At 55.4% G+C, this 20,712-nt stretch overlaps 1 protein-coding gene across 1 annotated transcript in view; it reads left to right on the top strand.

The window, feature by feature from the left end:
• LOC125456811 (molybdopterin synthase sulfur carrier subunit) overlaps positions 1-19,586 on the top strand; it is a 36,307-nt gene extending 16,721 nt beyond the window's left edge. The window contains exons 2-3 of the mRNA XM_048540241.2: positions 11,033-11,154; positions 19,460-19,586. Of these exons, the coding sequence (XP_048396198.1) occupies positions 11,033-11,154; positions 19,460-19,586 (249 nt within the window). The remainder of the gene's footprint in view (positions 1-11,032; positions 11,155-19,459) is intronic.
• The last annotated feature ends 1,126 nt before the right edge of the window (positions 19,587-20,712 follow it).

The following is a 20,712-nucleotide window of genomic DNA, read 5'->3' on the forward strand; positions in this document are numbered from 1 at the left end:
GTGGGTGTCGGGGGGCGTGTGTGGGTGTCGGGGGGCGTGTGTGGGTGTCGGGGGGAGGTGTGTGTGGGTGTCGGGGGGAGGTGTGTGTGGGTGTCGGGGGGGGTGTGTGTGGGTGTCGGGGGGGGTGTGTGTGGGTGTCGGGGGGGGTGTGTGTGGGTGTCGGGGGGGGTGTGTGTGGGTGTCGGGGGGTCTGTGTGTGGGTGTCGGGGGTGGTCTGTGTGTGGGTGTCGGGGGGTGTGTGTGTGTCGGGGGGGTGTGTGGGTGGGTGTTCGGGGAGGTGTGTGTGTGTGTCGGGGAGGTGTGTGTGTGTCGGGGGGGTGTGTGTGTGTGTCGGGGGGGTGTGTGTGTGTGTCGGGGGGGTGTGTGGGTGGGTGTCGGGGGGGTGTGTGTGTGTGTGGGTGGGTGTCGGGGGGGTGTGTGGGTGGGTGTCGGGGGGGTGTGTGGGTGGGTGTCGGGGGGGTGTGTGTGTGTGTCGGGGGGGTGTGTGTGTGTGTCGGGGGGTGTGTGTGTGTGTCGGGGGGGTGTGTGTGTGTGTCGGGGGGGTGTGTGGGTGGGTGTCGGGGGGGTGTGTGTGTGTGTGGGTGGGTGTCGGGGGGGTGTGTGGGTGGGTGTCGGGGGGGTGTGTGTGTGTGTGGGTGGGTGTCGGGGGGGTGTGTGGGTGGGTGTCGGGGGGGTGTGTGGGTGGGTGTCGGGGGGGTGTGTGTGTGTGTGGGTGGGTGTCCGGGGGGTGTGTGTGTGTGTCTGGGGGGTGTGTGTGTGTGTCGGGGGAGTGTGTGTGTGTGTCGGGGGGGTGTGTGTGTGTGTCGGGGGGGTGTGTGGGTGGGTGTCGGGGGGGGTGTGGGTGTGGGTGTCGGGGGGGTGTGTGTGTGTGTCGGGGGTGTGTGTGTGTGTGTGTGTGTCGGGGGGGTGTGTGGGTTGGTGTCGGGGGGGGGTGTGGGTGTGGGTGTCGGTGGGGTGTGTGGGTGGGTGTCGGGGGGGTGGTGTGGGTGTGGGTGTCCGGGGGGGGTGTGTGTGGGTGTCCGGGGGGGGTGTGTGTGGGTGTCGGGGGGGGTGTGTGTGGGTGTGGGGGGGGGATGTGTGGGTGTCGGGGGGGCCTGTGTGTGGGTGTCGGGCGGGGGGGCCTGTGTGTGGGTGTCGGGGGGGGGCCTGTGTGTGGGTGTCGGGGGGTGTGTGTGTGTGTGTGTGTCGGGGCGGGTGTGTGTGTCGGGGGGGTGTGTGTGTGTGTCGGGGGGTCTGTGTGTGGGTGTCGGGGGGGGGTCTGTGTGGGTGTCGGGGGGGGGTCTGTGTGGGTGTCGGGGGGGAGGGTCTGTTTGTGGGTGTCGGGGGGGAGGGTCTGTGTGTGGGTGTCGGGGGGAGGGTCTGTGTGTGGGTGTCGGGGGGGGGTCTGTGTGTGGGTGTCGGGGTGTGTGTGGGTGTCGGGGGGCGGTGTGTGTGGGTGTCGGGGGGCGGTGTGTGTGGGTGTCGGGGGGCGGTGTGTGTGGGTGTCGGGGGGCGGTTTGTGTGGGTGTCGGGGGGGGTGTGTGTGGGTGTCGGTGGGGGTGTGTGTGGTTGTCGGGGGGGGGTGTGTGTGGGTGTCGGGGGGGTGTCGGGGGGGGTGTGTGTGTGTGTCGGGGGGGGTGTGTGTGTGTGTCGGGGGGGTGTCGGGGGGGGTGTGTGTGTGTGTCGGGGGGGTGTCGGGGGGGGTGTGTGTGTGTGTGTCGGGGGGGTGTGTGTGTGTGTCGGAGGGGTGTGTGTGTGTGTCGGAGGGGTGTCGGGGGGGGTGTCTGTGTGTGTCGGGGGGGTGTCGGGGGGGTGTGTGTGTGTGTCGGGGGGGTGTCGGGGGGGTGTGTGTGTGTGTGTCGGGGGGGTGTCGGGGGGGTGTGTGTGTGTGTGTCGGGGGGGTGTCGGGGGGGTGTGTGTGTGTGTGTCGGGGGGGTGTGTGTGTGTGTCGGGGGGGTGTGTGTGTGTGTGTCGGGGGGGTGTGTGTGTGTGTCGGGGGGGTGTGTGTGTGTGTGTCGGGGGGGTGTGTGTGTGTGTCGGGGGGGGTGTGTATGTGTGTCGGGGGGGTGTTGGGGGGGTCTGTGTGTGTCGGGGGGGGTCTGTGTGTGTCGGGGGGGGTGTGTGTGTGTCGGGGGGGGTGTGTGTGTGTCGGGGGGGGTGTGTGTGTGTCGGGGGGGGTGTGTGTGTGTCGGGGGAGTGTCGGGGGTGGTGTGTGTGTGTCGGGGGAGTGTCGGGGGTGTGTGTGTGTCGGGGGTGTGTGTGTGTCGGGGGGGGGTGTCGGGGGTGTGTGTGTGTCGGGGGGGGGGGGTGTGGGTGTGTGTGTGTCGGGGGGGTGTCGGGGGTGAGTGTGTGTCGGGGGTTGCGTGTGTGGGGGGGGGCGTCGGGGGGGAGTGTGTGTCGGGGGTTGCGTGTGTGGGGGGGGTCGTCGGGGGGTGCGTGTGTGGGGGGGGGCGTCGGGGGGTGCGTGTGTGGGGGGGGGCGTCGGGGGGGGTGTGTGGGTGTGTGTGTGTCGGGGGGGTGTCGGGGGTGTGTGTGTGTCGGGGGGGCGTGTGTGGGGTGGGCGTCAGGGGGCGTGTGTGGGGGGGGTGTCGGGGGGGGGCATGGGTGTCGGGGACGCATGTGTGTCGGGGTGTCGGGGGTTGCGTGTGTGGGTGTCGGGGGGGTGTGTGTGTGTGTGGGTGGGTGTCCGGGGGGTGTGTGTGTGTGTCGGGGGGGTGTGTGTGTGTGTCGGGGGGGTGTGTGTGTGTGTCGGGGGGGTGTGTGGGTGGGTGTCGGGGGGGGTGTGGGTGTGGGTGTCGGGGGGGTGTGTGTGTGTGTCGGGGGGGTGTGTGTGTGTGTGTGTGTGTGTCGGGGGGGTGTGTGTGTGTGTCGGGGGGGTGTGTGGGTGGGTGTCGGGGGGGGGTGTGGGTGTGGGTGTCGGTGGGGTGTGGGTGTGGGTGTCGGGGGCGGGTGTGGGTGTGGGTGTCGGGGGGGGGTGTGTGTGGGTGTCGGGGGGGGGTGTGTGTGGGTGTCGGGGGGGGTGTGTGTGGGTGTCGGGGGGGGGTGTGTGTGGGTGTGGGGGGGGCCTGTGTGTGGGTGTCGGGGGGGGCCTGTGTGTGGGTGTCGGGCGGGGGGGCCTGTGTGTGGGTGTCGGGGGGGGGCCTGTGTGTGGGTGTCGGGGGGTGTGTGTGTGTGTGTGTCGGGGCGGGTGTGTGTGTCGGGGCGGGTGTGTGTGTCGGGGGGTCTGTGTGTGGGTGTCGGGGGGGGGGTCTGTGTGGGTGTCGGGGGGGGGTCTGTGTGGGTGTCGGGGGGGAGGGTCTGTGTGTGGGTGTCGGGGGGGAGGGTCTGTGTGTGGGTGTCGGGGGGAGGGTCTGTGTGTGGGTGTCGGGGGGGGGTCTGTGTGTGGGTGTCGGGGTGTGTGTGGGTGTCGGGGGGGGTGTGTGTGGGTGTCGGGGGGCGGTGTGTGTGGGTGTCGGGGGGCGGTGTGTGTGGGTGTCGGGGGGCGGTGTGTGTGGGTGTCGGGGGGCGGTGTGTGTGGGTGTCGGGGGGGTGTCGGGGGTGTGTGTGTGTGTGTCGGGGGGGTGTCGGGGGGGTGTCGGGGGGGGTGTGTGTGTGTGTCGGGGGGGTGTCGGGGGGGGTGTGTGTGTGTGTCGGGGGGGTGTCGGGGGGGGTGTGTGTGTGTGTCGGGGGGGGTGTGTGTGTGTGTCGGGGGGGGTGTGTGTGTGTGTCGGGGGGGGTGTGTGTGTGTGTCGGGGGGGTGTGTGTGTGTGTCGGAGGGGTGTCGGGGGGGTGTGTGTGTGTGTCGGAGGGGTGTCGGGGGGGTGTGTGTGTGTGTCGGGGGGGTGTCGGGGGGGTGTGTGTGTGTGTCGGGGGGGTGTCGGGGGGGTGTGTGTGTGTGTGTCGGGGGGGTGTGTGTGTGTGTGTCGGGGGGGTGTGTGTGTGTGTGTCGGGGGGGTGTGTGTGTGTGTGTCGGGGGGGTGTCGGGGGGGGTGTGTGTGTGTCGGGGGGGTGTCGGGGGGGGTGTGTGTGTGTCGGGGGGGGTGTGTGTGTGTCGGGGTGGGTGTGTGTGTGTCGGGGGAGTGTCGGGGGTGGTGTGTGTGTGTCGGGGTGGGTGTGTGTGTGTCGGGGGAGTGTCGGGGGTGGTGTGTGTGTGTCGGGGGAGTGTCGGGGGTGTGTGTGTGTCGGGGGGGGTGTCGGGGGTGTGTGTGTGTCGGGGGGGGGTGTGGGTGTGTGTGTGTCGGGGGGGTGTCGGGGGTGAGTGTGTGTCGGGGGTTGCGTGTGTGGGGGGGGGCGTCGGGGGGTGCGTGTGTGGGGGGGGTGTCGGGGGGGGTGTGTGGGTGTGTGTGTGTCGGGGGGGTGTCGGGGGTGTGTGTGTGTCGGGGGGGCGTGTGTGGGGGGGGCGTCGGGGGGGCGTGTGTGGGGGGGGTGTCGGGGGGGGCATGGGTGTCGGGGACGCATGTGTGTCGGGGTGTCGGGGGGGTGCGTGTGTGTCGGGGGGGGCGTGTGTGTCGGGGTGTCGGGGGGGGCGTGTGTGTCGGGGTGTCGGGGGGGGCGTGTGTGTCGGGGTGTCGGGGGGGGCGTGTGTGTCGGGGTGTGGGGGGGGCGTGTGTGTCGGGGTGTAGGGGGGGCGTGTGTGTCGGGGTGTCGGGGGGGGGCGTGTGTGTCGGGGTGTCGGGGGGGGGCGTGTGTGTCGGGGTGTCGGCGCGGGCGTGTGTGTCGGGGTGTCGGGGGGGCGTGTGTGTCGGGGTGTCAGGGGGGTGTCGGGGGGCGTGTGTGTCGGGGGGTGTCGGGGGGCATGTGTGTCGGGGGGCGTGTGTGTCGGGGGGGTGTCGGGGGGCGTGTGTGTCGGGGGGGTGTCGGGGGGCGTGTGTGTCGGGGGGGTGTCGGGGGGCGTGTGTGTCGGGGGGGTGTCGGGGGGCGTGTGTGTCGGGGGGGTGTCGGGGGGCGTGTGTGTCGGGGGGGTGTCGGGGGGCGTGTGTGTCGGGGGGGTGTCGGGGGGCGTGTGTGTCGGGGGGGTGTCGGGGGGCGTGTGTGTCGGGGTGTCGGGGGGCGTGTGTCGGGGTGTCGGGGGGCGTGTGTCGGGGTGTCGGGGGGCGTGTGTCGGGGTGTCGGGGGGCGTGTGTGTCGGGGTGTCGGGGGGCGTGTGTATCGGGGGGGAGGCGGAGGTGTCGGGGGGGCGCGGTGGTGTCGGGGGGGGCAGTGGTGTCGGGCGGGTGTCGGGGGGGGGTGCGGTGGTGTCGGGGGGGTGTCGGGGGGGCGGTGGTGTCGGGGGGGTGTCGGGGGGGGCGGTGGTGTCGGGGGGGTGTCGGGATGGGTATCGGGGGGGCGGTGGTGTCGGGGGGGGTTATCGGGGGGGCGGTGGTGTCGGGGGTGTATCGGGGGGGCGGGGGTGTCGGGGGGTATCGGGGGGGCGGCGGTGTCGGGGGGGGTATTGGGGGGGTATCGGGGGGGGCGGTGGTGTCGGGGGGGGTATCGGGGGTGTCGCGGGGGTATCGGGGGGGCGGTGGTGTCGGGGGGTCGGTGGTGTCGGGGGGGTATCGGGGGGGGCGGTGGTGTCGGGGGGGTGTCGGGGGGGGCGTGCGTGTCGGGGTGTCGGCGGGGGGGGCGTGCGTGTCGGGGTGTCGGCGGGGCGTGCGTGTCGGGCTGTCGGGGGAGCGTGCGTGTCGGGGTGTCGGTGGGGCGTGCGTGTCGGGGGGGGGCGGTGTCGGCGGGGGGCGTGTGTGTGTCGGGGGCGGAGTCGGGGGGGGCGTGTGTGTGTCGGTGGGGGGAGTCGGGGGAGGCCGTGTGTGTGTCGGTGGGGGGAGTCGGGGGAGGCCGTGTGTGTGTCGGGGGCGGTGTCGGGGGGAGGGCGTGTGTGTGTCGGGGGGCGTCGGGGAGGGCATGTGTGTGTCGGGGGGGCGTCGGGGAGGGCGTGTGTGTGTCGGGGGGGCGTCGGGGAGGGCGTGTGTGCGTCGGGGGGGCGTCGGGGAGGGCGTGTGTGCGTCGGGGAGGGCGTGTGTGCGTCGGGGGCGAGTGTGTGTCGGGGTGGGTGTCGGGGGCGTGTGTGTGTCGGGGGGGTGTCAGGGGCGTGTGTGTGTCGGGGGGGTGTCGGGGGCGTGTGTGTGTCGGGGGTGTGTCGGGGGCGTGTGTGTGTCGGGGGGGTATCGGGGGGGCGGTGGTGTTGGGGGGTGTCGGGGGGGTATCGGGGGGGGCGTGCGTGTCGGGGTGTCGGCGGGGGGGGGCGTGCGTGTCGGGGTGTCGGCGGGGGGGGGCGTGCGTGTCGGGGTGTCGGCGGGGGGGGGGCGTGCGTGTCGGGGTGTCGGCGGGAGGGGCGTGCGTGTCGGGGTGTCGGCGATGGGGGCGTGCGTGTCGGGGGGGCGTGCGTGTCGGGCTGTCGGGGGAGCGTGCGTGTCGGAGTGTCGGGGGGGCGGTGTCGGCGGGGGGCGTGTGTGTGTCGGGGGCGGAGTCGGGGGGGCGTGTGTGTGCCGGTGGGGAGAGTCGGGGGAGGCCGTGTGTGTGTCGGGGGCGGTGTCGGGGGGGGGCGTGTGTATGTCGGGGGGGCGTCGGGGAGGGCGTGTGTGTGTCGGGGGCGAGTGTGTGTCGGGGTGGGTGTCAGGGGCGTGGGTGTCGGGGGGGTGTGTGTGTCGGGGGGGGCGTGTGTGTGTCGGCGGGGGGGGCGTGTGTGTGTCGGCGGGGGGGGCGTGTGTGCGTCGGGGGGGCCGTGTGTGCGTCGGGAGGGGGCGAGTGTGTGTCGGCGGGGGGGGGCGTGTGTGTCGGCGGTGGGGGGCGTGTGTGTCGGCGGGGGGGCGTGTGTGTGTCGGGGGTGCGTGTGTGTGTTGGGGGCTGTCGGTGTGGGCGTGTGTGTCGGGGTGTCGGGGGTGCGTGTGTGTCGTGGTGTCCGGGGGGGCGTGTTTGTGGGGGTGTCGAGAAATCGGGGTGTCGGGGGGATGTCGGGGTTTCGGGGGGGGTATCGGGGGGGCGGGGGTGTCGGTGGGGTATCGGGGGGGGCGTGTGTGTCGGGGTGTCGGGGTGGGCGTGTGTCGGGGCCCGGTGTCGGGGGGGGTGTGGTGTGTCGGGGTGTCGGGGGGTCGTGCGTGTTGGGGTGTCGGGGGGGGCGTGCGTGTCGGGGTGTCGGGGGTCGTGCGTGTCGGGGTGTCGGGGGGGCGTGCGTGTCGGGGTGTCGGGGGGGCGTGCGTGTCGGGGTGTCGGCGGGGGGCGGCGTGCGTGTCGGGGTGACGGCGGGGGGCGTGCGTGTCGGGGTGTCGGGGGGGGGTTGTGTGTTGGAGTTTCGGGGGGGGCGTGCGTGTCGGGGGGGCGTGCGTGTCGGGGTGTCGGCGGGGGGGCGGTGTCGGCGGGGGGCGTGCGTGTCGGGGGGGCGGTGTAGGCGGGGGGCGTGCGTGTCGGGGCGGCGGTGTAGGCGGGGGGCGTGCGTGTCGGGGGCGGTGTCGGTGGGGGGCGTGTGGGTGTCAGGGGGGGTGTCGGGGAGGGCGTGTGTGTGTCGGGGGGGTGTCGGGGGCGTGTGTGTGTCGGGGGGGTGTGTGTGTCGTGGGTGTGTAGGGGGCGTGTGTGTGTCGGGGGGGTGTGTGTGTCGGGGGTGTGTCGGGGGTGTGTGTGTGTCGGGGGGGGCGTGTGTGTCGGGGGGGGCGTGTGTGTGTCGGGGGGGGCGTGTGTGTTTCGGGGGGGCCGTGTGTGTGTCGGGGGGGGCGTGTGTGTGTCGGGGGCGAGTGTCGGGGGCGAGTGTGTGTCGGGGGGTTGTCGGGGGCGTGTGTGTGTCGGGGGGGTGTCGGGGGCGTGTGTGTGTCGGGGGCGTGTGTGTGTCGGGGGCGTGTGTGTGTCGGGGGCGTGTGTGTGTCGGGGGGTTGTCAGGGGGGATGTGTGTGTGTCGGGGGGGTGTCGGGGGGGCGTGTGTGTGTCGGAGGGGGCGTGTGTGTGTCGGGGGGGGCGTGTGTGTCGGGGGGGGCGTGTGTGTGTCGTGGGGTCGTGTGTGTCGGGGGGGGCGTGTGTGTGTCGGGGAGTCGTGTGTGTCGGGGGGGGCGTGTGTGTGTCGGGGGCGTGTGTGTGTCGGTGGGGGGGTCGGGGGCGTGTGTGTGTCGGTGGGGGTGTCGGGGGCGTGTGTGTGTCGGGGAGGTGTCGGGGGGTTGTCGGGGGATGTGTGTGTATTGGGGGGGTGTCGGGGGGGGGCGTGTGTGTGTTGGGGGGGTGTCGGGGGGGGCGTGTGTGTCGGGGGGGGGCGTGTGTGTCGGGGGGGGGCGTGTGTGTCGGGGGGGGCGTGTGTGTCGGGGGGGGCGTGTGTGTCGGGGAGGGCGTGTGTGTCGGGGGGGGGCGTGTGTGTGTCGGGGGCGTGTGTGTGTCGGTGGGGGGGTCGGGGGCGTGTGTGTGTCGGGGGCGTGTGTGTGTCGGGGGGTTGTCGGGGGGGATGTGTGTGTCGGGGGGGTGTCAGCGAGGGTGTGCGTTTGTCGGGGCGGATGTGTGTGTGTCGGGGTGGGTGTCGGGGGCGTGTGTGTCGGGGTGGGTGTCGGGGGCGTGTGTGTCGGGGTGGGTGTCGGGGGCGTGTCGGGGGCGTGTGTGTGTCGGGGGGGTGTCGGGGGGGGCGTGTGTGTGTCGGGGGGGCGTGTGTGTGTGTCGGGGGGGGCGTGTGTGTGTGTGTCGGGGGGGGGCGTGTGTGTGTCGGGGGGGGGGGCGTGTGTGTGTCGGGGGGGGCGTGTGTGTGTCGGGGGGGGGCGTGTGTGTGTGTGTCGGGGGGGGCGCGTGTGTGTGTGTCGGGGGGGGCGCGTGTGTGTGTGTCGGGGGGGCGCGTGTGTGTGTGTCGGGGGGGGGGCGTGTGTGTGTGTCGGGGGGGCGTGTGTGTGTGTCGGGGGGGGCGTGTGTGTGTCGGGGGGGCGTGTGTGTGCCGGGGGGGTGTCGGGGGTGTGTGTGTGTTGGGGGGGTGTCGGGGGAGGGTGTGTGTGTGTCGGGGGAGGGTGTGTGTGTGGGGGTTGTGTATGTCGGGGGGGGTGTCGGCGGGGTGTGTGTCGGAGGGGGTGTCGGGAGGGTGTATGTGTGTCGGGGGGGTGTCGGGTGGGTGTGTGTGTGTCGGGGGGGTTTCGGGAGTGTGTGTGTGTGTGTGTGTGTGTGTGTGTGTGTGTGTGTGTCGGGGTCTGCGTGTGTGTGTCGGCGGGGGGGTGTGTGTTGGGGGGCTGTCGGGGGTATGTGTGTGTTGGGGGTGCTGTCGGAGTGGTGTGTGTGTCTCTGGGGGGTGTCGGGGGGGTATATGTGTGTCAGGGGGGTGTGCGTGTTTCGGGGGGGTGTCGGTGGGGTGTGTGTGTGTCGGGAGTGTGTGTGTGTGTGTCTTGGGGGTTGTCGGGGTTGGGTGTGTTTGTGTGTGTCGGAGGGGTGTACGAGTGTGTGTGGGGGATGGGGTTGGGTGTGGGGTTGTACGAGAGGGTGGTGAGGAGGGTGTGTGAGAGGTGTGTGTATGTGTGTGGGGCTGGACTAGAGAGGTGTGTGTGTCTGGGGTGGGGGTGTCCCAGGGCTGGAGCTGGCTGCTGGGGAGTGACTGTAAACCGCAGTAGCCTGCTCTTCACTCCTCCTTCAGTGTGGAGTGCACAGTTGTTAATGAACCATATGGCAGGCTTTCCTGGCTCAGTAGAAAACTTACTGATGTATGGCTTCAATGTAATTTAGACTGTGGGGTGTGTATCACAATAGGCACAAGAATCGGGAGTAGCATTCAATACGTTGACCCTGTTCCATCATTCATTAAGTTCATGACTGACCTGATTGAAACCTCACTCCCTCCTACCCCCCGATAACCTTTAAACCTATTCTTTAACAATAATCTGTATATCTCTGCCTTAAAAATAATCAAGGACCCTGCCTACACAGTTCTTGGATGTAAGCTCCAAAGATCTACAATCCACTGAGGGGGGAAAAAAAAGCCTAATCTCTGTTAAGCAGTAACCCAAGTTCTAGGATCCCCTTATTAAATGAAACATCCTCTCTCTACATCTGTCCTGACGAGACCCCACAGGATTTTGTTTCAATCGAGTAATTTCTTACTCTCTAAATGCCAACTGGATCAAGTTGATTGTGCCCAATTTTTCATCCTAATACATCTGGCCATTCCAGGTGATAGCCTAATAAACCTTCTTTGACCAAACTATTTGCGTTCTTGGTTCATTTAGATACCAAACTAATCCTTTTACTCCTTTTGAAAATACTAGTTTTGTCTGTGGGCTGACTCTTGGATTTATTCTCTATCTCTTCTTGTCACAGTCTGTTTGTCGTTTTCCTATATTAATACCTTTCTCTTTATCCTTGACCGTATCTTTCATTCACTGCAGCTTTCCAAATTTGATCCCTTGCCTCCGTTATTCAGTTCTAAAGTCTTCTTTACTTCCTTATGTGGTTGGCAAGAACACCAGCCCGAGGATGGTTCAGATAGGGACCATCTCATTGGTATGGATCCCATTTTCCCCAGTACTGATGCCAGTGCCCCATGAACCGGAATGCCCTTCCCTCACACCATATTTGATTCACATATTTATCCCTCTGATCTGATTGTCCTTTGCCAATTTGAATGAGGCTTGGACAATATTGCAGGATTGTGACTTTTGAGTTTTTATTTCTTAATTTTGCACCTGAATTCTGACACCAGGCACAGCTGCCTGGACTTGCTGTCTTTGCTGCAAAGAAGTGTCAGTTCCCCTAGTTATATTGTCCCCTATTATCTCTACATTTCATCATATTCTGTCCTCTTGAGTGTCGTCCTGTATCACTGGCTATGGTCAGTGAACTCTTTCCCCCTGCAGCCCTCGCTGTCATCCAAACAAGCTGAGTAAACTTTGATTGCAGGAGATTGATAGAGTAGCAGATTGGTAATAATGCATAATGGAACCAGCAGGCTGGTAGGTATTCAATGATGGAAGTCTCATATTAAAATCTTTTGAACTGAAACTTTCATAATATGAAGTATGGTTTAATGGGACCACAGTTTATTTGCAAACCTTGATTCTGATCTTTATAATTTTTTTCCACCAGAACATATGTAATTCAGTACTATGACAAGAGCTAGTCACGCTTTTTGCAAGGGTTAACCTTTCTCTCTTTTATGTAGGTCTCTGTGCTGTATTTTGCCAGGAGTGCTGAATTGTCAGGGGTTCGTTCAGAGACAATTTCTGTACCACAGCAACTGACTTCGTTGCAACTATGGCAGGAAATTGTTAAGAGACATCCAAGGTACAGCTATAAGAGAAATCCATTGTTATTTCTTCTGAGTAAAGTTGTTTATCTGATCTAGTTTTCTTTCTTTTCAGCATGCAGTGCATATGTGCTACGTATGTGATAAAGATGGAGTGGCAGTTAAGATATATGTTAGTTATGCAACGATGTCATGCTATAGTAAAATAAAAATCTCAGTAGTTCTTGGGTCTCTGATCTCCTTAGAACTATTTTACCAAACTTTCCAATATTCTAAAATCTCCTCATTTAGCTTAATGTCAATTTCTAGGCTGATCATGCTCCTGTGAACTACTTTGAGATGTTATCCTGTGTCAGAGGTACCATGTTACAAGTTGTTGATCATGTACTTCAGAAATGTATTAAATTAAAGGAATTCATTCACCTCAGTGTTCAACACAGAGCCACAGAGATGTGCAATATGGAAACATCCTCCAGTCCAACTCGTCTATGTTGTATAGACATCCCAGTCTTGCCTTTCCAAATACATGTAAATCCTGCCCCTCCAATAATTTGCCTGCCACTGACATCAGGCTCAAAGGTCTGTAGTTCCCAGACATTTCCTAAATACGTATCTTAAATAATGGTACCATGTTAGCCACTGTTCATAGAACATGACAGCGCAGTACAGGCCCTTTGGCCCTCGATGTTGTGCTGACCTGTGAAACCAATCTGAAGCCCACTGAACCTACACTATTCCGTTATCGTCCATATTTTTGTCCAACGACCATTTAAATGCCCTTAAAGTTGTTGAGTCTACTACTGTTGCAGGCAGGGCATTCCACGCCCTTACTACGCTCTGAGTAAAGAATCTACCTCTGACATCTGTCCTGTACCTATCACCGCTCAATTTAAACCCACATCCCCTCGTGCTAGCCATCACCATCTGAGGAAAAAGGCTCTCGTTGTCTATCCTATCTAATTCTCTGAGCATCTTGTATGTCTCTATTAAGTCACCTCTTGCTCATCATCTTCTCTAACGAAAGCAGCCTCAAGTCCCTCAGCCTTTCCTTATAAGACCTTCCCTCCATACCAGGCAACATCCTGGTAAATCTCCTCTGCACCCTTTCCAGTGTTTCCGCATCCTTCCTACAATATGGCAACCAGAAATGTACGCTATACTCCAAGTGCGGTCGCACCAGAGTTTTGTACAGCTGCAACGTGACCTCATGGCTCCGAAACTCAATCCCTCTACCAATAAACCCTATCACACCGTACGTCTGCTTAACAACCCTATCAACCTGGGTGACAACTTTCAGGGATCTTTGCACATGGACACTGAGATCCTTCTGCTTGTCCACACTACCAAGAATCTCACCATTAGCCCAGTGCTCTATATTCCTGTTACTCCTTCCAAGGTGAATCACCTCACACTTTTCCGCATTAAATTCCATTTGCCACCTCTCATCCCAGCTCTGCAGCTTATCTATGTCCCTCTGTCACCTGCAACATTCTTCCACACTATCTACAACTCCACCGATTTGAGTGTCATCCGTCTAACCTTCTGGCACCTCACTTGTAGCTGTTGGTGATACAAATATCTCAAGAAGGTGGTTCTTTGTAATGAGAAATGCTTTAACATTTAGCAATTTGTTCTGTAGTATGGGGTGATGGTGACAGTTTTCATTTACTTCTCAGTTTTAGTTTTAGTACTGTATTGTTGATCGCTCTCATGGTTGAACTCATTTGCAAGTTTTAAGGTAAATTCATTGGATGCTTTGGAATTGAATAGAGAAACCAGTAATCATTACTATGGTTTTTTTTATTATATATCCTCTCCTTTTTCTGCCTTTGGAAGTTGGCATTTCTTATAGTACCTGACATTTCTTAGGCATTAATAGAATTTATTATCACATTTATCAAATGGTAAATGTATATATGTCCTGGTCATGAACTGGACTGCTTCACTTTCAGAGGACTTGCATTCTGCAGGGATTGTCGCTGAGATGTCAACTGGTTGCAATTTGTGTAAATGATTTGGATGAAAGGTTGGAAGATATTGTTGTCAAATTTGATGACGAAACACACAAAGTGAAAGTATGTTCCGAACAGCACGTAAGGAGGATACATGAATATATAGATGGGTAAAGTGAGTGTGCTAATATGTGGAAAATGTGAAATTGTTGATTTTAGCAAGAAACACAGAAAACAGGAGTCAGTGTAGGATTAAAATATTGTCCTAACCAATCCATTCTCTCTTGATATACTAGTCCTGTCATCCCACGAATCAGTTTGATAAGTCTTCGTTGAATTTTTGACATAGCCAAAACATCCTTCCTCAGATATAGAGAGCAAAACTGTATCGAGAGCTCCATGCGTGATCTCAGTAAGGCCCCGTACAATTGTAGCAAGACATTCCTGCACCTGTACTTGAATCCCCTTGCTATGAAGGCCAATATATCAGCCTTTCTTCACTACCTGCTTTACCTGTGTGCTTCCTTTCAGCAACAGGTGTACCAAGACACTCAGTCTCATTGCACCTTTCTTTCCCAATCTATTGTCATTCAGATAATTTGCCTTCTGAATTTTGCTGCCAGAGTGAATAACCTCACATTTATCCACAAGCTTTGTTTGCAGTGTGTTTGCCACTCACTGAACTTGTCCAGATCACAATAAAGCATCTCTAATTTCCTCATAGCTCACTCCCCCCCACCCGCCCCGATCAACTTTCGGTTGTCTGCAAATCTGCCAATATTACATTTTGTTTCTTTATTTAAATCATTAATCTACACTGAATAGCTGAGGTCCAAGAACTTTTCCTTCCAGTACACAACAGTCACTGCCTGTCACTTGGAAGAAGACCCATTTATTCGTATTTGTTTACTGTCTGCCAGACTGTTCTCTATCCATGTCTTTGTACTACCTCCAACCCCATGTGATTTAATTTTACACGCAGTTTCTCACATAGGATATTACCGAAAGCCTTAGGAAGTTCAAGTAAACCATTTCCACTGGGTTTCCTTATTTTTACTATTGATGGAATTAATTCTAGTACATTTGTGAAGCATAATTTCCCTTTCGTAAACCCATCTGATCTGTTTTTGCCAAGTGTTCTGTTATTAAATCTTCTGTAATGGAATCTAGCATTTTTCCCCCACTACTAATGTTAGGCTAACTGGTCTATAATTCCTGGTTTTATCTCCACCTTTTTAAAGTAGTGGGGATTATATTAACAACTCTCAAATCCATAGGAACTATTCCAGAGTCTACAAAATCTTGAAAGATTGTACCGATGCAACCCATTATATTTCCGGGGCCATTTCTTAAGGATGCTGGGATGTAGAATACAGGTTCTGGGCATTTATCAACCTTTAATTCCATCAGTTCCCCCAATACTTATAGAATCGAAGAGTCATGCAGCACGGAAACAGACCCTTTGGTCTAACCAGCCCGTGCCGAGCATAATCCCAAACTAAACTAGTCCCACCTGCTTGCTCCTGCCCCATATCCCTCCAGACCTTTCCTATTCAAGTATCGATCCAAATATCTTTTAAACATTGTCATTGTACCCAAATCCACCACTTTATCAGGAAGTTTATTCCACATGCGAACCTCGGCGTAAAAAAAATTGTCTCATGTCTTTTTGAAAATCTCTGCCTTCTCAGGTGTGCATGCTGGAATGGATAGAGATAGAGGAAGCTGATGTGCTGAAAATTTTGTCAAACATTAAGATTGACAAGTCGCCAGGCCCGGACCAGATTTGTCCTCGGCTGCTTTGGGAAGCGAGAAATGCAATTACTTCGCCACTTGCGAAGATCTTTGCATCCTCGCTCTCCACTGGAGTCGTACCCGAGGACTGGAGAGAGGCAAATGTAATTCCTCTCTTCAAGAAATAAATAGGGAAATCCCTGGCAATTACAGACCAGTAAGTCTCACATCTGTTGTCTGCAAGGTGTTAGAAAGGATTCTGAGGGATAGGATTTATGACCATCTGGAAGAGCATGGCTTGATCAAATACAGTCAACACGGCTTTGTGAGGGGTAGGTCATGCCTCACAAACCTTATCGAGTTTTTTGAGGATGTGACTAGAAAAGTTGATGAGGGTCGAGCCATGGATGTGTTGTATATGGACTTCAGTAAGGCATTTGATAAGGTTCCCCATGGTAGGCTCATTCAGAAGGTCAGGAGGAATGGGATACAGGGGAACTTAGCTGCCTGGATACAGAATTGGCTGGCCAACAGAAGACAGCGAGTGGTAGTAGAAGGAAAATATTCTGCCTGGAAGTCAGTGGTGAGTGGGGTTCCACAGGGCTCTGTCCTTGGGCCTCTACTGTTTGTAATTTTTATTAATGACTTGGATGAGGGGATTGAAGGATGGGTCAGCAAGTTTGCAGACGACACAAAGGTCGGAGGTGTCGTTGACAGTGTAGAGGGCTGTTGTAGGCTGCAGCGGGACATTGACAGGATGCAGAGATGGGCTGAGAGGTGGCAGATGGAGTTCAACCTGGATAAATTCGAGGTGATGCATTTTGGAAGGTCGAATTTGAAAGCTGAGTACAGGATTTAAGGATAGGATTCTTGGCAGTGTGGAGGAACAGAGGGATCTTGGTGTGCAGATACATAGATCCCTTAAAATGGCCACCCAAGTGGACAGGGTTGTTAAGAAAGCATATGGTGTTTTGGCTTTCATTAACAGGGGGATTGAGTTTAAGAGTTGTGAGATCTTGTTGCAGCTCTATAAAACTTTGGTTAGACCGCACTTGGAATACAGCGTCCAGTTCTGGTCGCCCTATTATGGGAAAGATGTGGATGCTTTGGAGAGGGCTCAGAGGAGGTTTACCAGGATGCTGCCTGGACTGGAGGGCTTATCTTATGAAGAGAGGTTGACTGAGCTCGGTCTCTTTTCATTGGAGAAAAGGAGGAGGAGAGGGGACCTAATTGAGGTATACAAGATAATGAGAGGCATAGATAGAGTTGATAGCCAGAGACTATTTCCCAGGGCAGAAATGGCTAGCATGCGGGGTCATAGTTTTAAACTGGTTGGAGGAAAGTATAGAGGGGATGTCAGAGGCGGGTTCTTTACACAGAGAGTTGTGAGAGCATGGAATGCATTGCCAGCAGCCGTTGTGGAAGCAAGGTCATTGGGGTCATTTAAGAGACTGCTGGACATGCATATGGTCACAGAAATTTGAGGGTGCATACATGAGGATCAATGGTCGGCACAACATTGTGGGCTGAAGGGCCTGTTCTGTGCTGTACTGTTCTATGTTCTATGTTCTCCTCAATAATGTGCTCCATAGTCCTGAAATTCCCTTTTTGGGGAAAAGACAACTATTGTTAACTCTATCTGCATCTCTCACTAATTTTATAAATTTCTATTAGGTCATCTCTCAAACTCCAGTGAAAAAGATCCCAACGTATCCAGCCTTTCTTCATAATTCAAACCTTCTATATCCAGCACTAGTAAATCTCTTCTGAACCCTCTCCAGCTTGATAATATCCCTCCTATAGCTGGGTGACCAGGACTGGACGCAATATTCCAGAAGAGGTCTTACCAATGTCCTGTACAACATCAACAAGACTTCTTAACTCCTATACTCAAAACTCTGAGCAATGAAGGCAAGCGTGCCAAACGCCTTCTTAACCACCCTGTCTATATGTGACACAAACTTCAAAGGATTATGTACCTACACCCCTAGCTCCCTCTGTTCTAAATCACCACCCAAGGTCTGACCATTAATTTTATACTTGCCCTACTAATACTGATATCTTTCACGTTTCCCTCTCCCTAGACCCTGTCTAGTCCAGTATTTTTGGAACGTTATTTGTATTCTCCTTTTTGAATTTGAAGCCAAAGAATATAAGTGATTGGCATGCCATCTCTTTGTTCTCATGATAATTTCCTGTTTCTGACTGTGAGGGACTTATATTTGTCTTTACTAATCATTTTCTCCTCGCATACTTCACAAGCTTTTGCAGTCAGTTTGTATGTTCTCTGTAAGTTCATTCTTGGACTCTATCAGCCAGCTCCTCAGCACACCCCATCTTTATCAATCCCTTTGGCCTCTCTTGCTGCAAAGTAAACTGTTCTCAGCCCTCAGGCATGCTGCTTTCTTGGTGATTGTGTGTGCCCCTTCCTTGGTCTAATACTATTACTAATTTACCTTGATAGCCTTCACCAGGCCAGCTTTCCAGCTTTGTTTTTGTTCTATAAAAGAATGACAAAGTTTGTATTTTCTCCACTTTAAATGTTTGCTATTGCCTGTCCACCGTTATCCTTTTAAAGTGCACTGGTGAGACAGTGTCTGGAGTACTGTGCAAAGTATTGGTAATTTTATTTAATGAAGGATATAATGCAATGACTGTAGTTCAGAGAATGTTTACTGGATGAATACTTGTAATGAGAGAACTGTGAACGCTGTAAATCAGGAACAAAAACAAAGTCGCTGGTAAAGCTCAGCAGGTCTGGCAGCATCTGTGGAGAAGAAAACAGTGTTAACGTTTCAGGTCTGGTGACCGTTCAGTTCTGAGGAAGGATCACCAGACTTGAAACGTTAACTCTTGTTTTCTCCTCCACAGATGCTGCCAGACCTGCTGAGCTTTTCCAGGAACTTTGTTTTTGTTCCTGAATACTGGGTAGGTAGTCCTCTGAGAAAACATTGGACGGATTAGGATGGTATCCCTTAGATAGAGACAAAAATATGCTCACTGCTCCTTTCCTCCTAATGCTGACTGGCCTGCTATGTTCTTCCAGCCTCTTGCTTGTCTATCTTTGGAATTCAGAAGAATAAAGGGCGATTAGACTGAAACATATCATGAGAGGTTTTAACATGATAGATGGGAGAATTGAGAATTCGGGGCCACTGTATAAAAATTAGGCATTGCCCATTTGACACAAATCAGGTGAAATCTCTTATCTCAGGCAGTTTTAAGTCTTTGGAGCTCTTCCTGAAAATGCATGGAAACAGTCCTTGAATATTTTTAAGGCAAAAGTAGATAACTTATTGTTAATTAAGGAGTGAAAGGTTATCAAGGATAAACAGGAATGTAGATTGGAGGTTGCAATTATACCAGCCATAATGTCGAAGGGGAGCATGAGGGGTTGACCGGTCTGTTCCCAAGTTGTATGTTCATGTGTTCATAACTTCCATCTTGACCTCATTGTAGATGTACCTATACCAGATAGACCGCAGTGGTTCCAGCAAGTGGGTTGCTGTCAAATTTCCAAAGCAGATAGAGGTGGGCAACAATTGCTTGCGTAGCTAGCAGTGCTTACATTCTGTTAGAGGTATGAACAAACATTGTCCGCACCCATTTGGAAAAAAATATAAATAGCAAAGGGAGAAGATGCTGTTGATGGCGTCTTCACTGATAACCGAATGGAGAGATGAAACTGGTAAGATTGGATTTGTATATCCTGACCACAGAACGCTGTACTTTTAGTCATGTGACCATGGGACAGAGAGACTGATCTTTACTCTATCTTTCCACAGGAAGTGGAGGAAAAATCTGCGGAAAATTCATCACAGATCAGTTTTAGATTATTCTGTCAACCGTCATTTTGTACAGAATTCTAGGATGTTTGGCTGCACATAGGCCATGTTGACCTGATGATGGCATGATGCACATAGAGACAGAAGGTTGAGTTGACTACAAGTGTTGGTGCATGTGCAGACTTCGCAGTGAAAGTTTTGAGAACTACGTTGAGATGAAGGCTCTGGTATAGTGAACTGTGATAAATGTAACAGATTCACAGAATAGTTTAATAAACTGTGTTCACTTTGGAGAAACATCCATAGGAGAAAAAAATACCATTGAACAGATCACTATGAACAGTGCTACTTTTCTAATTAAATCATTGTTGGAAATTCACTATCGTGTTATTTTGCCAGTATATAAATAACGGAAGTAAACATACTTTAGCCTCCACCGTGTCAGGATTAGAAAAATAGCAGAGACATTTTAAAAGATGTCAAAATATTGCTTGGCTTTTCTTCTTAGTCAACATATTCTTTGTTCTTTGCCGTGGCTTTCTTTATGGAAGTCATTGATGCTGCCAAGTTCAGGATGTGCTGTACATGTTACTAAAGTAGCTTGCCCATTGTCACTTGAGTTGATGAAATAGCTTGATTACATAAAATATTTCATTTAGCTACCTTGTTAAGAATTGGCTACCTGCCTGTGTGAAGTGGACTGATTGCAGTGACGAAGAACTGTTTGAGTTGCAAGCCTGGAACCATAATTGGAGGATATTATTGACCAATAAAAGGAAGAGGAAGGAAGAAATGCTCTTAAATGCAACAAAACTTCTAGTGCTAAATTATAGATGTTTGGTATGCTTTTTCTTTTCTTACCGAATCCACAGGCTTGGTACCATAAGGGATCACATCATTCTTGCTGTTCGTCAAGAATACATCATCTTGGGAGATCAGCTTTTGTTCCTCCAGCCAGGCGACGAGATCGCAGTCATCCCCCCGATCAGTGGGGGCTAGCTCCTGGCATACATATGCAGGTATTTCCAATTTCTCCTCAAATATTACTTCAGGTGCAGGAGGTCGTACGTTAAAATTCCTGATGGAGTCTTTAATTTTAGCCAGGTCAACTGATTCCGTTGTTAGATGCCTTTTGAATTTTCCCTTTCGTCTGTTCCCACTTGGCTTGTTATCTTTATTATATGGAGCCATGCTGTTTTTATGCAGTTTCACTGTAATAATATAAATACATTTTGTATGAATCATTTTTAACACTGAATGCTAACAACTACAGTAGGTTTAGTCATTGAGAGAATGGAATAGGCTTGGTGGATGTTCTTTCTAACAAATTGAATATTTTGCTTGGCTTGTCAGAATTGCCACTATCAGTGCCCAGATAGTTGCAGGCTCAAGTTGTATCTGCAGCATTTCAAAAATGGTCAATAAACTTTACAAATTTAAGGGTATCACAAGCTAGGTGTGCTTCCTCCTTTCCAATAATAATTTCCAATAATAACCCTTGTCGGAAGTTTTAAGGAAATGAATTAGGCCAACACATACCATGACTATAACTTTGAAAAAGCGTTTTGTACAGAAAGTATTATTGCACAATAAATTATGTGAAAAATTAATGGGAAAGAAGCAAAGAGTTGTCAAAACAGTTTTTCTCGAGAGCAGTAGACAAAACTGCCTGTATTACATGCAGTAGCCATATGCAGTAACATTTGTATCAGAGATAATGAGACCTGCAGATGCTGGCGAATCCGAGATAACGAAGTGTGGAGCTGGATGAACACAGCAAGCCAAGCAGCATCTTAGTGCTCCTAGTTCATCCAGCTCCATACTTTGTTATCTGCAGTAACATGTGTGCTATTTTAAAAATGTATATTCCCCTCTTCACTGAAAAATGCAAAAGTATGTCTGCTGAAAGTTGTAGAATGATCAAATAGAGCATACCTGCAATGTATAAAATAGCAAATATAGTAATAGTAAATATTACCCACTTTAAACTTGCACTTGGCAAAGTTTTCTGCTTCAACTCAAGCATTTAGGTACCATTGTTACTCAGTAAGCTTGTGTGATTTTTCTTTAAAGGTAGTTTTAAATAGATGTAGGATGCCTGGTTCCTATAGCATATTTTACATCT

This window comes from Stegostoma tigrinum, chromosome 1, assembly GCF_030684315.1.
Source record: "Stegostoma tigrinum isolate sSteTig4 chromosome 1, sSteTig4.hap1, whole genome shotgun sequence".
In the NCBI taxonomy this organism is placed as follows: Eukaryota; Metazoa; Chordata; class Chondrichthyes; order Orectolobiformes; family Stegostomatidae; genus Stegostoma; species Stegostoma tigrinum.